Source organism: Blennius ocellaris, assembly GCF_963422515.1.
Source record: "Blennius ocellaris genome assembly, chromosome: 11".
Classification (NCBI taxonomy): Eukaryota; Metazoa; Chordata; class Actinopteri; order Blenniiformes; family Blenniidae; genus Blennius; species Blennius ocellaris.
This window is the reverse complement of record NC_137660.1, coordinates 13,601,908-13,616,314: the sequence shown is the minus strand read 5'-3', so window position 1 is coordinate 13,616,314 and position 14,407 is coordinate 13,601,908. Positions and strand designations below refer to the sequence as shown.

The 14,407-nt window shown below is 42.2% G+C and overlaps 2 protein-coding genes across 2 annotated transcripts; one reads left to right on the top strand and one right to left on the bottom strand.

The window, feature by feature from the left end:
• Nucleotides 1-123: 123 nt before the first annotated feature.
• On the top strand, nucleotides 124-3,254 carry mapda (N6-Methyl-AMP deaminase). Its single transcript, XM_080504318.1, has 10 exons — nucleotides 124-255; nucleotides 393-523; nucleotides 668-728; nucleotides 804-891; nucleotides 964-1,045; nucleotides 1,229-1,355; nucleotides 1,762-1,842; nucleotides 1,925-2,063; nucleotides 2,157-2,257; nucleotides 3,045-3,254. Exons 1-10 carry the CDS (start codon nucleotides 214-216, stop codon nucleotides 3,234-3,236), a joined length of 1,044 nt encoding a protein of 347 aa, XP_080360444.1. The 5' UTR covers nucleotides 124-213; the 3' UTR covers nucleotides 3,237-3,254.
• A 155-nt stretch (nucleotides 3,255-3,409) lies between these two features.
• On the bottom strand, nucleotides 3,410-13,405 carry nat10 (N-acetyltransferase 10). Its single transcript, XM_080504317.1, has 28 exons — nucleotides 13,251-13,405; nucleotides 13,083-13,174; nucleotides 12,355-12,526; nucleotides 11,645-11,767; nucleotides 11,503-11,564; nucleotides 11,294-11,408; nucleotides 10,574-10,681; nucleotides 10,333-10,466; nucleotides 10,153-10,246; nucleotides 9,957-10,055; nucleotides 9,723-9,859; nucleotides 8,890-9,014; nucleotides 8,641-8,791; nucleotides 8,078-8,174; nucleotides 7,875-7,991; nucleotides 7,636-7,737; nucleotides 7,474-7,548; nucleotides 6,325-6,441; nucleotides 6,072-6,205; nucleotides 5,940-5,988; nucleotides 5,766-5,862; nucleotides 5,571-5,678; nucleotides 4,865-5,037; nucleotides 4,660-4,779; nucleotides 4,474-4,572; nucleotides 3,923-3,996; nucleotides 3,754-3,834; nucleotides 3,410-3,673 (listed from the first exon to the last, which is right to left on the bottom strand). Exons 1-28 carry the CDS (start codon nucleotides 13,362-13,364, stop codon nucleotides 3,532-3,534), a joined length of 3,111 nt encoding a protein of 1,036 aa, XP_080360443.1. The 5' UTR covers nucleotides 13,365-13,405; the 3' UTR covers nucleotides 3,410-3,531.
• Between the last annotated feature and the right edge of the window lie 1,002 nt (nucleotides 13,406-14,407).

The following is a 14,407-nucleotide window of genomic DNA, read 5'->3' as shown; positions in this document are numbered from 1 at the left end:
TTTCTCTTGTCAGAAGTAGTTCATTTTTGTCTGACTTACTTCTGCGCGATACATACAAGCGGAACTTTAAGAGGGGCACCATGTGCAGTAGAGGGACTGGTGTTTCTGTTGCACACGGTAGTGCTGCGGGGAAATACATCCTGAAAACAAAAGCAGGTTGAAGGCAGAAAACGAAGCACGGCGTTCGTCTCTCGGGATCGTTTTCGTTTTGAGATGGACAACGAGATTGCTTTTTATCGTGAGCTGCCAAAAGTCGTGAGTCCACACAAAAACTATAACAATATATAATGTATGATAATGTTACCCGGTAAAGTGCTTTTAAGAGAGATTGTTAAGAAAAAAAGTCGACGTTTGTACTGAATGCTAACGTCGGCGTTTTTCGCCTGTCACAGGAGCTTCACGCTCACCTGAACGGCTCAGTCAGCTTTCAAACCATCGAGAAACTCATCAGCAGAAAACCGCATCTCAACATTGAACACAGCATGACAGCCATCGGAAAGGGCCAGCTGAGGACACTGGATGAGTGTGTTTTCATAACCCGTCGTTCAAATCTCGCCATGAAATCCAATAAAGTCTAGTTTATATGATTTCTCAATGATGGACAGGTATATGTCGTATTTACCCGCGCGTGATTGAACTGGTCAACATTAACCGAGCATGTCCACAGGTGCTTTGAGGTCTTTAAGGTCATTCACAAGCTGGTGGACACCGAGGAGGACATCCTGATGGTGAGGGCGAGTGTTGCTCTCTTTAATCCTGCTCTCTTCTCAGTGTCAGCAACAGTTGTTGGTTTTTCTTCTCAGGTCGCCACAGATGTAATAAAAGAGTTTGCAGCTGATGGTGTCAAATATTTGGAGCTAAGAAGTACACCGAGGGAGGAGAAACACACACGTAAGGATGTCGGTGTGGAACATGAATGCCTATATTGTTTGAGCTGGTGGTTACATGTGTTTTGTTCTTTAGGGTTGACAAAGAGGAGCTATGTTGAAACTGTCATGAGCGCAATTCAACAGTGTAAAAGTGAGGGAGTGGACATTGATGTCAGGTAAAGAGATCTCCTGTTCCTGCAAGTCTATCAAATATAGAAATGTAGATTGTTTTTAAATGAAGCCACTAAAAAAAAATACAAATCATGTTTGAACAGATATTTTGAGCAAAGCAGATCGTAGGTTTTGTTTTTTACAGTGTTTTGTATGTGGAGATTATAATAATTTTTTCTATCTTGAAGGTTTCTGGTGGCGATTGACCGCAGGAATGGGACTGAGGTTGCCATGGAGACAGTGAAGTTGGCTGAAGAGTTCATGCTGTCATCTGATGGTTTGGTGGTGGGACTCGACCTCAGCGGAGATCCCACGGTTTGTCTGGTGGCACTTTAAATAATTTTTTTTTTCTGGGGTGGGGGTTTACAGCCTTTTCAGTGAAGGATAGTTTTCTTATTATGATATGTGAATTCAAAGGCTTTTGGAACATTTCATTATTAATGGTCAGCTACCACTCATCCAAGAACATCTTTGTGTGCTTGCTTGTTCATAATCATTTAGAATTTTTTTCCCCCTTGAAATGCTGTCACATTTGCACATATGCTGTTGGTTATTAAATATGTCTTTTAATCATTTCGCGATGTGCAGAAATCAGGAATTTAACACACAAATCATGAAACAAATTCAAACCTCAACCTCTTGAAATGAGATGGAAATGTATTTGACTTCAAATACTTCCATGTTTATTTAGTTGTTCTATCTTTTTTTCATTCCTTTTAAGGTGGGCCATGGGAAAGACCTACTTCCTGCCCTACAGAGAGCCAAAAATTCTGGACTGAAGTTGTCATTGCATCTCTCAGAAGTATGAATGTAATAGCTGTATTTGTGTTAATCAGATTCTGTCACATTGTGGGTGCTGTCATTTAAAAAGGAAATTGCCACAGGTTCCATCTCAGCTTGAGGAAACAGACCTGCTGTTGAATCTTCCACCTGACAGAATCGGTCACGGGACCTTCTTACATCCTGCAGTTGGTGGATCTCAGAGTCTGGTTGACAAAGTGGTGAAGAACAACATACCGCTGGGTAACACTCCGGCCACATCACACAACGTTCTCATTATGGTGAAAAGAATTTTTAATAGATTACATGCATGTCTTGTTTTGATCTGTTTTGTAGAGCTCTGCCTGACATCCAACGTCAAGGGGAGCACTGTGGCGCGTTACTCCGATCATCACTTCAAATATTGGTACCAGCGAGGACACCCAAGTGTCATTTGTGTAAGTTTTATCTCTCATAGCAAGTAAGCCTTTCGAAAAGAAAGTTCTCTGAATATTTGTATTTTTTTGTGTTGTGTGAAATGTATGCAAGCTAATATAATGACCAGCGTACTGAGCGCAAAGCTATACACCTGATTTAGACAAACGCTGAATGGACAGGCACATTGAAAACTGTTATAGTGCATTCAAACCCAGAAATCTCAAAATAGCTTACATTTATTGCGTATAACAGTTTTTGTATTATTCTTTATCATTTTAGCTTATAAATCATGAATCGTGTTAGAATGCAAAGTATATCTTTTAAAACATTATCAATTACTTTTCTATCAGTTGCTTGAGATGTTAAACACATTTTTCTTTCAAATCTTCAATTCATATTCACCAATTCTCATTATGGATGTATGAAGTGGAATATTTCAAGCCTGATGTGTCTGCTTGAAGATTGATGCCTCAATATAAAATATTTCTATTTATACTGTCCACAGTAAATTTTAGAAGGAAACTTTAACGCAATAGTTACAACTATGTTAACAGCACAAAGGTGTGAAAATAAAAGTGCCTCCTGAGGTTCATTTCATCCAATTCTCAGTACCTAAGACTATGTTTCTCATGTCAATGAGATGTGAACTAACAATTCCACGTGTATGAATGCGTCGTACCTTATTTTGATAAAATACTCCAGCTGTTAAAGCATTTTTGTTAGCATTGTCCATGAGTATCAGTTATCAAATACAAAGTCTAGTAGAAAAGGGAAAACTCACTACTTGTGCCTTTTCTTTCCTCACAGACGGATGATAAAGGCGTCTTTTGCACAGACTTGTCTCAGGAATACCATCTGGCAGCGTCCACCTTCGGCCTGAGCCGTGCCGATATGTGGAAGCTCTCCCAACAGGCCATAGACTGTATCTTTGCACCAGACGCTGTGAAGCAGCAGCTCAAACAGAAGTGGAACGATTTACACCCTCAGGTGTTCAAGTGACCAGTTCAGTGAAGCGTAACACAATTATATACCTCAAGTTTTCAGTTTTAATGGGAATCCTTTCAGTTTAATTCTTTTAGTGGAGACATCTAATGTGTGTTCTTTTATACTGCTTTATAACGTTTGTGCAGCGTTGCATACACTCATTACAGGGAAAACAATGGACCAAGGAATATCGCCAGTGTGTTTTATGATGAATTAAAAGAATAGAATTGAATAAAAAAAAGGGGCATACAGTCATCTGGATGCATTTCAGCATCTGTATGTCAGTCCAAAGTATTCAGATGCATCGCCATTAATGTAGTTTCTTTCCAAATTTTCCTCGTTTGTCCTTGTTCTTGAATTTTCCATGCTGCTTGTCCTTCTTGTTTAGTTTTCCGTGCTGCGGTGCGCCATTGCTCGCTACAGCATTTCCCTCCCATTTCCTCTTCTTTTCGCTGTGGGCAATACGACACGATGAGAAACACATTTCAACGGCATTATTTTCAACTGCAAAAGACCCTGGATACTATTGTACCTTTTGATGCTGACAACGGCCGTGTTCCCGCCCTTCTTCAAGGCCTGGTCCCACTCCTCATCGTCTCCACGAATCCTGTACCTGAATAAACAAAGAAACCCACTGAGGAAACACTGGTTCCAAAAAAACTAATATGGAAGAAGGACCCACTTCGAGCTTCCACACTCACTCGTCCAGGTCCATTTCTTTTACTTTCTCTACATCCTGTTTGTGCCTCTCCTCGAACTCCTTCGCCGCTTCACTCTGAAATCATTACATTTTTACTGTCAAACAGATAAGTAGCTTTACGATTACAAGTGTCAAACAAACCATTAGACTACCAACATTTCATTAAGGGAGAAGAGATGTTGACTCCAAAGTCATCAAAATTTTTTAAAACTAATCGAAATATGGCTGCACAAAAGCTTACATCCTTCATATTAAAAGTACTGAACAGAGCCTCATGAAACGGAACATGTTCTGAATACTAAACAATTTTTTTCCTTCAAATTTATCAATTGAATATTACCAGAGATATTTGTTATTATAGCTTATCTATGAAAATACAACAGTACAGAATTGAATTTTTTTTTATAATTCCACTGCAAAAACAAATCTATTAATTTACGTGTTCCCCATTTCAGCATAATTAAAAACAAAAAAAACCCAGACAGATCATATTATTATTATCTGATCATTAGTTCAAGCATTAATGATCCATTACATATCTGAAGTGCGTACCAGATCTTCTTGAAGGCTACTAATGGTCGGCTCCATGGTCACTTCTTTGGTGGTGACCATCTGTGCTTCGATGGCTTTCTCCTGGATGCTTGTGTAAACCTGATCGATTGTGGACGAAAACAAGAGGAAGCATGAGCGTCACTGTTGCCGTTTTTCTGCTGCGTCACTCTGGTGATGTCGACTCACCTGGACAAATTTGCGGATGAGGCGGTTGAAGAGGCCCATGAGCTGCGAGCTCGGCAGCTCGATCTCCTTCTCGAGCTGTTCCACAGATTTATGCTGCAGTCCGATTCCCAGCAGCAAAGCCTGGAGAACAACGGGGGCCGATCAACAACTACTGAAGCAGCCATGAACACACATCCAATGCGGTATGTTGCTTGGCCATACGCACACACTGTGCAGCAGAGAGAGAGACGTCCCCGAGCTGCTTGAGGAAGAACATGCGCGCCACAGCCGGGATCAGGTCCATGATGAGGTGGTAGTCCACCATGCTTCTCGAATACAACTCCAGACGTTTGAGGTCGTACGGGCTGAAATGGGCTGCCATCTCAGCGCTACTGAGAACTGTCGAGACAAGAGAGGGTCAAATCAGGTTTGGTAATTCGTCAAGACTTTATCCAGCTCAATATTCTGTCTTTGGAGTCTTTATTAACAGTGACTTGGTGATTGTACTGGGGGATGAGAAGCCAGCTGAAGGTGCTCAACGGCTTTGGGATGTTCCATCTGATGCACTACCCGGAAAGAAGGGGCGAGCAGAGCGAAACAAAATAGGCTGAGGACACTGGAGACTGAATCTTATCAGGAGTGATAAGTTGTAAAGATGGTTAGACACTATATTCATCCCCGAGGGGAAATTCACACATAAGTTGCCATTAATGGTAACAGTGGTTTAATTTTGTGTATTTTTCATATTTCTTGTTTATAAACTTCCTAGTAGGAATCTTGTAAAAAAAAAAAAAAAAAAAACTTTTTTTTTTTTCATATGGAGATTATAACCACCATGATCACAATTAATCAGCTGGAAAGCATTTTCAGTTACAATCTGAAACGTGTTTAATATTGAGAAAGCTTTAATGAGATAATGTGTAGTGTCTTACTGCTCATCCCCTCCTTGGATTTCTTATTCTGCAAAATGTTGAGAGCCAGGCTCGGATGGAAGCTGCTGAACTGGTAGGAGAGCAGAGACAGGAAGCGCCGGCGGAAATCTAGAGGGAAATAATAAAGACTATTCAGAAGGAATGCAAGTAAGATTACTCACAAGAGTTCAGCTGCACAAGTATAAACAAGCTCACCTTTCCAGAAGGCCGACAGCCACTGACCCTGCTCCGAGCCTTCGTCTGTATTCAGCTCCTTCAGCATCACACAGGAGTTCTCCCCTGTCAGGTCGTTCTAGATAAAACCGCACGCTAAGAGTTACAGCGAGAGTGCAGCGCAGTACAAGCCAGAAACACAAAATGCACACTTACAGGAGTTTGTCTCAAGTAGACGGGCGTGTATCCGGCTTTCTTCCAGAACCTGTTGAGTTGTAAACCATTTTTAATATTTGACTCTTCAGAGATTTGAAACCAATTCCGTATTCTTCTCTGTATTCAACTGACTTGAGTAGTTGTGAAGTGAGGCCATAGGACACTCCTAAATAGTCCAGCCTCTCTGCTCTCCTCTCACTCAGCTTCAGCAGCAGAGGAGGGAGCTCTTTGCGAGGCGTAATCACCTCCTCGAGCAGAATGACGGCCTGTACAGAAAAAAAACATTACGTTTGTGTCACAGACGTATCTGTTCGACTGATATGCAGGGAGTTCTATTTTGTTGAAGCTCAACTGAGGAAATAATGTGAATCCTGTGACGTCTTACCTCACTGCTGACAGAGGTGATTTCCTTGTGGTTTGAGCTTGCGCTCTCGTCCATGGTGGGAAACTTGCCCTCATAGTACATCTGCAGCAGCTGGAGCGCTCGGGAGCCGTAACCCATCTGTGAGATGCATTACCAGTCAAGTCTCACAAAAGAGCTACTCGGTGACAGGCTGCGCAACTCGTGTGGAAATATCTCAGCGTCAAAGCTTGTGGAAGACTACGATAAATAGCCAGTGGATCTATCTTAAACACAACAGTTTTAAAATCCTGTGTGTTTGCAGCAGCGGGATGTTAACTAGAATTGGTTCCCAAGAGAATTTAATAGAATAACTTTGTCTATTCGTACTCGTCCGATGTTACCACAATGCTGAGATGGCTGGATGTCTATCATACATCATATCTGCGTGTTGTTGCGTTCAAAGATATTTGGGCAGACTTGTCTGTAGGAAACCACCCCCTTAATAAAACCCTGAAGTGGCTTCTTTAGGGGCGACCAATTCACATATTCAGCCATTGTGAAAAGCAAATATGGTTTATGTACCCCATGGTAGCGCATGCACTGACTGCACTGTGAGTACGTTGAAATGAACAAAAAGAAAAACCCCTCATAATTCCTTGAAGCGGTCAAGTTACACTTTTAAATGTATAGCCTCAAATAATTGTACAGTATTTCTGTGCACACAAAAAGTTAACCTACAGCTCGGGTGTGAACCAAACAGCTGCAGGCAAATCAAATTCAGGTCATGACAGACGACAGAAGCAATGTGTCCTCGCAGTTTATTGTGATTGAACTGAATTACTGGGAAGATTCCCACTGCTGCTATGACTCCTTTATATAGTTCATCGGTTGTCAGTGAGTTCTCAGCTGGTAAAAATCAACCAAGATGCAGTGCGCTACATTTAGTGCAAGTATTGTTGTGGAAGTTAGGCTACAGAATAAACATCGCAGCAACACGTGTTTTGATTAAGTGCTTGATTAAGTGACAATAAGGCAATATGAAGCCAACTCTTAATGCTTGGTTAAAACAAGGGAACTACGTGTGAACGCCGACTAAAAGCTCATTTAGACAGAAGTCCTACGAAGCCCTTTGTTGCGGGGGAAGGGCCCTCCAGACAACCAAGAAACAGATGGAAAGCCTCCCGTTCTTACCCCCTGGTAGTCCGGATTGACAGCTATTCGCACCACTCTGCCTCCAGAAAGGCCGCCGAACTCCGGGTCTTGAAACTGTGACGAAAGCAAAATGTATCACCACCCAGTAAAGTATGAAGAGCTGAGGCAGTTCTGTTCCAAGTGTGTGTGAGCATTTAATACCTGTTCTGACACGGTCCAGGGAATCAGATCACCTGAGGCCTTCTTCCCTCTGGACAGACTGTTAAGGATGGACTGTCGGGATATTTCCCCCTCGAGACACACCTGAGGACACGTACAATATATAAACATACAAGTACAAGGCACATTTATTTTTTCATAGAAAATTACAAATATATATATATACACTGCTGATTTACTTGAAGATGAGTGTTTGAGCTCTATACAATGACAAACGTTACCTGCACCACGGCAAGGACCTCAGGCAGTGAGTTCTGTGTGGGCGGAACCGGCGGCAGGAGGCAGAAGAGGTGATGGGCGGGAGCGTCAGACAGCATCTGCAGGTCGTTGGGGGAATTCTGGAGCCAGGAACAACAGGAAAAACACAGAGTCAGCAAATGACGCAACCCCAGGTGTTGCGTGTGACGAAAAAGACGAATCTCACCTTGTAGTGTGACGCCACATAGAGAGCCATGAGACGCTGCAGGAAAGCCTCCGAAGCTTTGTGGTAACAGAACAGCGTGTCTCTGTTCACGTAATATCTGGATGGTGCCAGTTAAAGACAATCACACTTAACACAGCAGACACCCGTACGTTTAAAACTGTAATTGTTAGGTAGTGTTAAGTTAGACAATTTTTATTATGATAGATTGTCTTCCCTTTCACAATTGGGATTCAAACCGGGGTCCCTCATTCTCAAGTCAAAACGGAAGCTGATGCATCCATTTTCCTTCCTCCTCTTGTTGATTAATGGTTTTTACTGTAGGTCTCCATTACCCGACACACCAGGGTGAACTTCAGATTTACAGATCAACTAAATAGGATGAATCAATCACAGATTAATTCATATAAATCTGCATTAGACAGTTTTTACAGTAAACACTGCCGTGAAAAGCTCACCTTGAAGTGTGTTGTTTGTTTTTCCCACCACCTCAGTGAAAACGGAGGCACTGGCCCCTAGAGCGTCATAAGCCTTGACTAAACTACTGTGAATTGAATGAAGGATACAGGTCGCATGTCTGTGGAAGTGGGCAGCCAGAAATGAGTCTGGGAATGTTGAGACAGTCGAGACAGAGCAGCTCATTTAGCCACTTCTCCACCGCGTCTCCCGGAGCGTACCGGATGGACTCGTGCAGAGAAACCTCATGGAGGGAGCGAGCTGTCGGAGGAGGGACAGGCCAACAGCGATCACTCAGGCTGCAGAGACACACTGAACACACCTATGCATGCTCGCAGTGAAGGAAGTGTTATACGCACCTGCTGCGAGCCTGGCTGTGTTGATGGTCTTGTTCTCTGCTGACATGCTCTGCTGACTGTCTGCACTCTGCTGCCTCAGCTGCTGGATCAGTTTGAGGGACAGCGAGCGTCCAGTTCCTTCATACCTGCAGAGAAGAGGAAAAGCAAAGCAGAATACAACCGAATGTAAATTACATATTCCATATAACTAGTGTATGAGTATGTTTGCTGCTTTCCTCAGTTCTGTTTCCTTTCAGCCAATCTTACAGATCTGAAATTCCTGGGCCCAGACAATATACGCCTCTCTGCACCACCTTTTGTTTGTTTCTTTAGAAGTCACAGTGGGGAGCACTCTCGCCTCATGGGAAGATTATCTCCAATTCAAATGTACGTTGGGGCCATGATGTCTTTCTGAGTGGAGTTTGCATGTTCTTGTGCATGTGTGGGTTTCATCCAGGTACTCTGGTTTCCTCTCGTCTGTATCTGTAAATATGAGTGTGTGTTTCCCTCTCTGTATCTGTCCTGGGATGAACTTGTCCAGGGTGTACCTGCCTCCACCCATACTCCACTGGGATCAGCTCCAGCTCCCCCAATTTTACAAAATGATACAGAAGATGAATGGTTCTTTGCACAATTCACACCCAGCCATCATTCCTCAGCACTAATGACAGAGAACCAACCAACTCTCACAAAACCAGAGCATGTTAATTGAAGTTTTAAGTAGGCACCATCAATTCTTACTAATCTTCAGTCATCACGTCTTTCTCCGACAACCACTGATTCATGTGTCCAAAGGTGCTAATTACAATAGATACAGCATCAAATCAAACAACCAACACTGTGTTGTGACTGACCCATTGATGGTGGATGACATAAAAACCAGGTAAGGCCCCAGCAGCTTCTTCACAAGTGGCAGAGGAATGGCTGCAGCCTCATCGATCACCAGCAGTTCAGCCTGTCCCAGCTTGACTGCATCACCTGGGTGGATGTACTGCCGGTCACAGTCACAGGGAGGTCAGACGTACACATTTCATCGATGCACTGTAAATGATGAGGAATAAAACAAAAACTTTTTGGGGGGTTTTTACCTGGATTGTCTGCCGATGCTCTTTGAAGATGTTCACCCGCACCACAGCTTTGTTGAACTCTGGATTCAAAGACTGGATGATCTCGTAGTCCAGATGCTCCTATGAGTACAAGCAGGACAGGAGGATGAAGTGGTACATGTGGTATATGTGCACCGAGCAGGAACGATGATGTGGGCAGGAGACCGACACGGCCTACCTGATACTCCAGGGCATCAAAGCCTTTGAAGATGAATTCAAACATGGTTGGAAGGTTGTCTGGACTCGGCGAGGTTACAAAGATGTTGGAGTAACTGTACAACACATCAGACCCTGGTTTGCAAACAAATGATGACAGCAGAATGGGCTTCAATGACATAATGGATGTCTAAAACTTTACCCAAAAGCCACAGCTCCAGCAACGGCCAGGCCAAGAGCAGCAGACTTTCCTCTACCGCGGGCGGCAGTCAGAGTAACGGTGCTCCTCAGAGTCTTCTCTGAAATCGCTTCGATAAACTTCAACACGCCCTTTGCCTGCAGGACAACAGGCGATTTTCAAACAAGAAATGACACCGGTGAGCACAGATTGTTTATGACTCGTACAGACATGAGTGTGTTGGTATTATCTGAAAGACCCAGACCTGATCCATGGTCCTGCAGGCATCCACCAACACACCCACGGGCTGAGTGTCCTGGAGGGACTCCTTCAAATCCTTCAGCTCCTGCTCACGAGGAGATAACCCGTCCTCCTGGAGGGAGAGAGAGAGAGAGAGCTGCTTAGGGAAAGAAACGAGCCCGCAGGAAAGCTGGGCTCATGTACCCACCAACAGTTAAAACACATTTGGGAAAAAAAACAATACATCAAGAATATCTAAATTTATTCTTCGAGAGGATTCTCCTTTTAACAAATACTTTGATAAAAGAGGCCAGTCATAGTTTGTGCAATTTCTTTGGTTTAATAGAAGAAAAAGTTAATAAAAGACTGGCTTTTAATGTCATGATTTGTGTCTATACAGGAGCCAATCGAAAAATTACAGCATAGAAAAGTTAAGTGTTAGTAGTTTTTTTTCTTCAACCATAACATATAAACTTCAAAGTTTCAAGCATTGTGATAAATACAACTTCTGAAACAAAAACTGGATCTTGTGAAATACTTTAATCCAGTCTGATAAAGTATTTTTATTTTTTCATGACTTATGGGTTTGAATTACGATTAAAAAAACATTTTCCCTCTGAAAAACAGAAAACCTTCTCAAGTAGATGTTGTGACCTGGCCTGATATTTGATGTAAACTAATATTCAATCACAAAACTGAGTATTTAATCAACTCAGAAATGCATCTCCAGTTTAAAGCAGGTTACCTGAGTCTTGGGGGGCACTGGCTTGATATTTGCCACGTTGCTGGAGAGCGGCAGGATGTTCAGCTGGTCGTCAATGACCACACAGTTTTTGCAGGATGCAAGAGACAGAATGAACCTACAAACAAATGAATACATAGATAAGAAAAGAAAACCGACTTAATTTTCATTCCATTGGTGAAATTTGCCCGTGAAAGCCTGTGAAGCGTCACCTCTCATTAAACCGTCCAACCACATCCTGATGAGCCTCAGTCCTGTAGCGAGAGTGCACGTCCTGGAAGAAAAACGGTCAAAGGTCACTTCGCTGACAGACTTGAGCCCGACGTGTGGATGTACAATAGAATAAAACCTCACCATGGTCATGGTGTACAGCTGCTTCAGAGAGTTCATGGTTCTCAGTAGGATGACCACAATACCTCCTCCTTCCACTGTTTCAACGGTTCTTGCCAAAAGGTTTGGCGTGAGAGCTTCAAAATCCTGCGCAGCACATCACACAACAGAAACAAAAGCTTGAAAAAAACTCCTCCCTACATCAACTAATTACAAAATCCTCAGTAAGCATTTAGTAGACGGAATATAATTTCTGTTAGAGACATGGGGTGTCAAACTTATTGTAGTTCCACTGCTATATAGTTTGAGTTCACCCGGGTAGGATCAGTATGGAAGTACCACAATGTCTTAAAAACAAAGACAACTGAAAATTGTCCCGTTGTTATAGTGCAATGCAACAAACATTTTTTTTTATATATATATCTAATGTAAACAAAACATGATGGATTTGAGCAAAAGCGATCACTTCTTAGATTGTAAGATCTCTGCTATATGCATGTTGTCAAGCTCAGCATCACACTATGAATTTGATGACAATTTTAATTTCGCAGCTAAAAATGTAACTAGTTTTCATTAAAGCATGTTGCTGAAATCCACTATTCAGTCATGGGTTGATAAATTGGGAATAGTTGTAATTATGACGAGTTTCAAAACACGGCATGACGTCTTACCCAACAACTTGAGATGCAGATCGTGTCGAGTCACTGCTTCACGGCCGCGGCAGTTAGACTCACCTGTAAGACGCACATGCCGAACGTGTTTCCTAGGATCTTGTGTGTCTCGTTGTAGTAACAGTAGCGGATGTTAGTTGCTGCCACGAAAAGCTCGAATGGGTCGTCCTGATTCAGATTGAGAGTTCCCGTCTTGATCTTCTTCTGAAGATGCTTCATGCGCTTCTTTCGATTGCTGTTTCAAACACATTTGACAGGTGGGAAGATTAAAACAAATTAACAAATTAAATCGGAAATACCGTTTGAGAATAAATATGTTAAATTAAATGTGAAGCCTAATAAATGGAAACCAGTAGTTTGATCGTTTACAGTGTTCTCAGTCCCACCCAACACCGGTAACTTTAAATCACTGGACACTTTGAAATCCCACCTTAAAACTTAATATTTATAAACAAGAATATTCATGTGAAACAGTGTTGGTCTACTGTAAATTATGAATGTTTTATTTTATGTTGTTACAATGTTTTGTTTTTCCAATGCTATTTTAATATGTGCACGGTTTATAGGGATCCAGGTTGTCCCGAAAAGCGCTGATAAATACAATTAAATATTATTATTAATCTAGTAATATAATATTACGAGATTTGCAGTATTCTTCAAAGTGCTTACTTGGGAGACATGTCTCGGGCTGTCAACGAAAATGTCAGAGTACAAGGTCTACTTGTGCTGTAACTTACAGTCTGTTAGTACATTTCTAAGCTGTATGGATGTGTGAAATGTTTGCGCCTCACCTGCTGAAGCCCAGGTCCTTCTTGTAGCACCACAGGACGGAGGGTCTCGCCCTCACAGCGGCTTTGGACAGCATGTGATGCAGGATGACCACCTGGACCACACACACAGGGTGGAATAGATGAATGCAGGGACAATCCAACATGAGTCATACGGGTCTGACAGATTACCTGGTCTCTCCCGCGATCTCCCACCACCACAAACATGGAGCGATGCTTCAGAGCGACGCCATTCTCGATCTGGACTCGAATCCGGTTGTCTACTTTCTTCCGTACGGTGGCCATCGTTTTTCCGTTATAAATTCCACAAGTTCCAGGTGTTTTGGTTGAAAGTTTCTACAAAAAAATACCCAACCAACTCAGCTCAGACGAGTTTACACCGCAGCCATCACGCTGTTGATACTCTCACGTGGAGACGACTGTTCATGGAGGACCCCATCGTGACGTCACTAGTACGCGACACTTCTGAAAAGTTACTGAAAAAAAATGTATTTCATAAATTGAAGAACGATATGATTACGGCTATAATTAATATAAATCATTGCAAGAATCAGGTTGTAAAAATAAAATGTTTCAGAAAAGCGATACAATTTGGAACAAGTAAAACTACGACTTCTTTTCCGCCTATTTCCACGTAGTTCAACTGATTGGACAGGAGATGGTGCCGTTTGACATTCAGACAGAATGCATGTGGTTTTCTGGCTGTACTTATTTTTGTCATCTTGCACTGCCTTATTTTAGGATTGAGAAATGTCGGAAGGTCCTTGTGAAGCTGATGCTCAACTTGTCATTCTCCATCAATTTGGGGTTCCCACAGCACAGCGTCACATACTTGTATTTGTATCATACATCTAATGTATATAAGACTGAAAAGAGTCATCTTCTGGCCTAAAAGGGGAAAACATTGGTCGACATTTTCAATGGAGTTTTCCAGACATTTTGGTGTAAAGGTTGATGAACAATTTAGTTATGACACTCACCATGAGGCTCCAGGTCTTTCTGTGTACTGTGTATTCTTAGGTGTATTTTTTCAAGGTAATTCAGTCACCTCCCACTGGCCATAAACACGCTGATGAGGTTAATAGGTAACCCTAAATTGTCAGTGTCTCAGTCCATCTCACCTCACAATGGAATCGAGTCTCGGACAAGGCCGTGAACTGTACAAAGTGGTATAGTGGACAAGTAGATGGATAATTCTATTTATTCTGAGAAATCATGAAACATCCACTTAGATGTGTGGGAAAATACCATGAAAAACACAAAAGTGAAATGTTCTACACCCAAACTACAGCGTGTTGCAAAATAAACTGTCTGCTTCTTTAAGCTCT

Coding starts and splice junctions, on each gene's coding strand:
- mapda (XM_080504318.1), top strand. CDS start 214: ATGGACAACGAGATTGCTTTTTATCGTGAGCTGCCAAAAGTC. Junction 729..803: donor CCGAGGAGGACATCCTGATG/GTGAGGGCGAGT, acceptor TTTTCTTCTCAG/GTCGCCACAGATGTAATAAA. Junction 1,843..1,924: donor TGTCATTGCATCTCTCAGAA/GTATGAATGTAA, acceptor AAATTGCCACAG/GTTCCATCTCAGCTTGAGGA.
- nat10 (XM_080504317.1), bottom strand. CDS start 13,364: ATGGCCACCGTACGGAAGAAAGTAGACAACCGGATTCGAGTCCAGATC. Junction 9,860..9,956: donor AGCATCGGCAGACAATCCAG/GTAAAAACCCCC, acceptor TGTGACCGGCAG/TACATCCACCCAGGTGATGC. Junction 3,835..3,922: donor AAAGAAATGGACCTGGACGA/GTGAGTGTGGAA, acceptor TTGTTTATTCAG/GTACAGGATTCGTGGAGACG.